Source organism: Gekko japonicus, unplaced genomic scaffold (genome assembly GCF_001447785.1).
Source record: "Gekko japonicus isolate JY-2015 unplaced genomic scaffold, Gekko_japonicus_V1.1 scaffold7425, whole genome shotgun sequence".
Classification (NCBI taxonomy): domain Eukaryota; kingdom Metazoa; phylum Chordata; class Lepidosauria; order Squamata; family Gekkonidae; genus Gekko; species Gekko japonicus.
Window position 1 is genome coordinate 11,838 of NW_015166682.1, and position 3,569 is coordinate 15,406.

General features: G+C 49.4%; 1 protein-coding gene across 1 annotated transcript in view; it reads right to left on the reverse strand.

The window, feature by feature from the left end:
• LOC107111454 (cytochrome P450 2A13-like) overlaps nt 1-468 on the reverse strand; it is a gene marked incomplete at its 5' end in the record, with an annotated part of 971 nt that extends 503 nt beyond the window's left edge. Inside the window, one exon of the mRNA XM_015412418.1 lies at nt 327-468. Coding sequence (XP_015267904.1) covers nt 327-468 — 142 coding nt within the window. The remainder of the gene's footprint in view (nt 1-326) is intronic.
• Nucleotides 469-3,569: the final 3,101 nt, after the last annotated feature.

Below are 3,569 nucleotides of genomic sequence, written 5' to 3' on the forward strand. Positions count from 1 at the left end.
GAGCAGCTTACAGTCTCCTTCCTCTCCATACAACAGACACCCTGTGTGAGGTCGGTGGGACTGAGAGAGAACTCTGAGAGAACTGCTTCTTGAGGGAACAGCTCTGAGAGAACTGTGACTGACCCAAAGTCTCCCAGCTGGCTGCATGTGGAGGAGTAGGGAATCAAAACTGGTTCTCCAGATTCAAGTCCACTGCTCTTAACCACTATACCAAATATGGTTTATTGGTGTGCCCGGCTAGCAGAGTCCCAGGTGGTTTAGTTATTTCTGGACTTGGAGGGGTGGGGGGAGACAGGAAGGGGAAAGGGGCCGGAAAGGGGACTTACCTACGGAGAATGGCACGAAAGCATCGTTCCTCTTGAACGTCCCATTCTCATCCAGGAAGTGCTGGGGGTCAAAGACGTCAGGCCTTGCGAAGTGCTTGGGGTCTCTCAACACAGAGCCCAGCAAAGGGAACACCTCGGTCCCCTGGACACAGAGAAAGACAAAAGAACGGGGGGTGATGTGGGGCAACAAGGGGAAGGAATTGCTAAGCCATGAGGCTCCACTGAACGACCAACAGACATGGAGGGGTGTTTGAGGGAGTGTCAATTGGCACTGGTGCCTGCCCTGTTTGGCTAGCCGGTTGTTACTCCGCCTCTTTTGGGGGGCTGTTATGAGAAAGGATGAGGCCTGAGGAAGTGACGTTTAACAGCAGTCCTGAAGATAGTCGTTTCTCAGAACATTAGGAATTTTACCACCTGGTATATATGGTAGTGGGGCTGACGTGGCACAGAGGTTAAGAGGCTGAGCTGCAGATCGGAAGGTCCGTAGCTCATCAGTTCAAGACCCGAGTGCCATGTGACGGAGTGAGCTCCCGTCTCTAGTTCCAGCTCCTGCCAACCTAGCAGTTCGAAAGCAAGAAATTGCAAGTAGATAAATAGGTACCACTTCGGTGGGAAGGTAACAGTGTTCAGCATTCTGTGCACCTTGGTGTTTAGTCATGCCGACCGCATGACCATGGAAACATCTTCAGACAGCGCTGGCTGTTCAGCTTGGAAACAGAGATGAGCAGCGCAACCCTAGAGTTGGATTCGACTGGCTTTTGAGCAAGGGAAACCTATATATGATAGCCTGGCCTAGCCTAAATTCATCAGATCTGTTTCTGATACTGAGGGGAGAGTCCCAAAATGATATGAAAGAGACCAAAGGGATTCACAGTGGAGAATGGGGGAAAAAATCATATGATCAGAGAAAAGGAGCAAGCAAGCACACAAAATTCTAAAAAGAATGAGAAAACATTGTGCAGTGAGCAGAAATGAGAAAGAAAAACATGGCGCAGGACGGGAGCAGTGAGAAAATCTTACAGAAGATGGTCAAAATTCTGGAGACCAACTGTTGTTTACAGCTAGACAATAAAGAATATGAACGTGACTGCAGAAATAAAGACTCTTAGGGCACAATTTGTTATCAGAGCCTGTGCTGGGGGTGGAGTGGGGGGATGCCTAGCAAATTTAAGAAAATTAATAGGCGATTTAAAACTGCAGGTTTTTATGCTGGACATAAACTGGTGTAATATCGAATCAGCCACTAGGGGGAAGCAAAACACACGTGGAACAGACCCCCACCCCCGCCCTGGAAGAAACCAGGAATTTACAAGTGAGGAAAACGAACACACAGCAAAATGAGACTCATAAGCCCAAAAGGCAGAAAGAGAGTACCAAAGCAGCATCATGCTTTTACTTTATTGTCTTCTACCTTTTGTAACTCCATTTTTCTGCATCGTTTTCTGCACTGAGGCGTACCCTGCCTCAGATAACTTGTGGTTTGTATTGTTCTCTCCTTCTGTAATCCTGATCCCTCATGCACTGTTCGCTGGATGCCCTTTGCATTGTTTTATAATCCATATATCTGCCATGAGATTCAGTGAGGAAGGCGGGCTATAGATAAAGGCAGGGCTCTTTTTGTAGAAAAAGCCCAGCAGGAACTCATTAGCATAATAGGCCACACCCAACAGCAGGAACCCATTAGCATATAGGGCCACACCCCTGACAGCACAGCTCACTAGCACATTAGGCCGCACCCACATGTTACCAGAAGGGTGGTCATCCAGCCACACCCACCTTTTGGTTGTTATTCTGTTTACCTTGTTTGTTGTCAAAACCCAGGGCTTTTTTCTGGAGCAGGAACTCCTTTACATGTTAGGCCACACACCCCTAATGTAGCCAATCCTAATCAGTCTCTGCTGTTGGGTGTGGCCTGTTATGCTAATGAGTGCCTGCTGGGTGTGGCCAACTTGGGAGCCAGCCGGAACTCAGTACCTGTGTGTTCCTGCCCAAAAATAGCCCTGGATAAAGGTAATTATGAGAAGGAAAAACTCTTCCAGGTCACTTCACACCTAACATTTATCACAGGTTCTGTTCAGCATGGAAGAAGAAAGGGAGATTGAAGGGAAAGCTGGACGCTGTGTTGCAGAGCCTCCCCCCGGGCCTGCCTTCAGGTACAAGCTCTCCCTCCTCTGTGAGGGAAGATCTGCGCATCCCCCCCCCCAATAGCTAGCAATCCAAAACAGTCCAGTGGAGCCTGAGCGGTGGGTGTTGCCTTCTGACACACTTCTGGTGATGTCAGGGGGTGTGGCGTATGCAAACGAGTTATGCTAATGAGCTCCAGCACCTCTTTTTCTATGAAATGACCCCTGTGTACAAGGTACGGGATGCAGTGTGGTAAAGGTTTCCCTTGCTCGAAAGCCAGTCGAATCCGACTCTAGGGTTGCGGTGCTCATCTCCGTTTCCAAGCCGAAGAGCCAGCGCTGTCCGAAGACGTTTCCGTGGTCATGTGGCCGTCATGACTAAACACCAAGGCACACGGAACGCTGTTTCCTTCCCACCGAAGTGGTATCTATTGATCTACTTGCAATTTCTTGCTTTCGAACTGCTAGGCGGGCAGGAGTTGGAACTAGAGACGGGAGCTCACTCCGTCATGCGGCACACTCGGGTCTCGAACTGCTGAACGACCAACCTTCCACAGCCCGCAGTTCAGCGTCTTAACCACTTGAGCCACCGCAGCTCCTATGCAGTGTGGAGGCTACCATAAAATCTGATGGTCAAAGGAAGTGAAAGCAGCATGGAGTATGGAGGCTACCATGAAATCTGATGGTCAAAGGAAGTGAAAGCAGCATGCAAAGCAGAGGGGGATTTCTGTTCCGAGGTGGGTTTGGCAAAACAAGGGAGGGAAAAGGCCAATGTGGGATCACCCAGTAGGAAGTAAAGAGGCCTCTTGAAATGTCAAACAGCCTCAGGGAGAGAAGGCGGCTGATAGCCAAGGAGGAGGACTTCTGAAAAAGGACGGAGACTGCGAGGCTGAAGTGGGTTCCCAGTTCCCAGTTCTTTATTCGCATTTCCTAGTTCCAGGAATAAGTCATGACTAAGGAACTAGGAAATGCAAACAAGGAACTGGGAACCCACTCCAGCCTCTTCGGGAAACTGCAGAAGAAGGGAAGATGCCTGAGGTGTGCTGATGCGACAAACATTTATCAATGGTGCAGAACAGGGGAAGGGTTGGAAAAAAAACCCGGACCGATTTCCCACAAG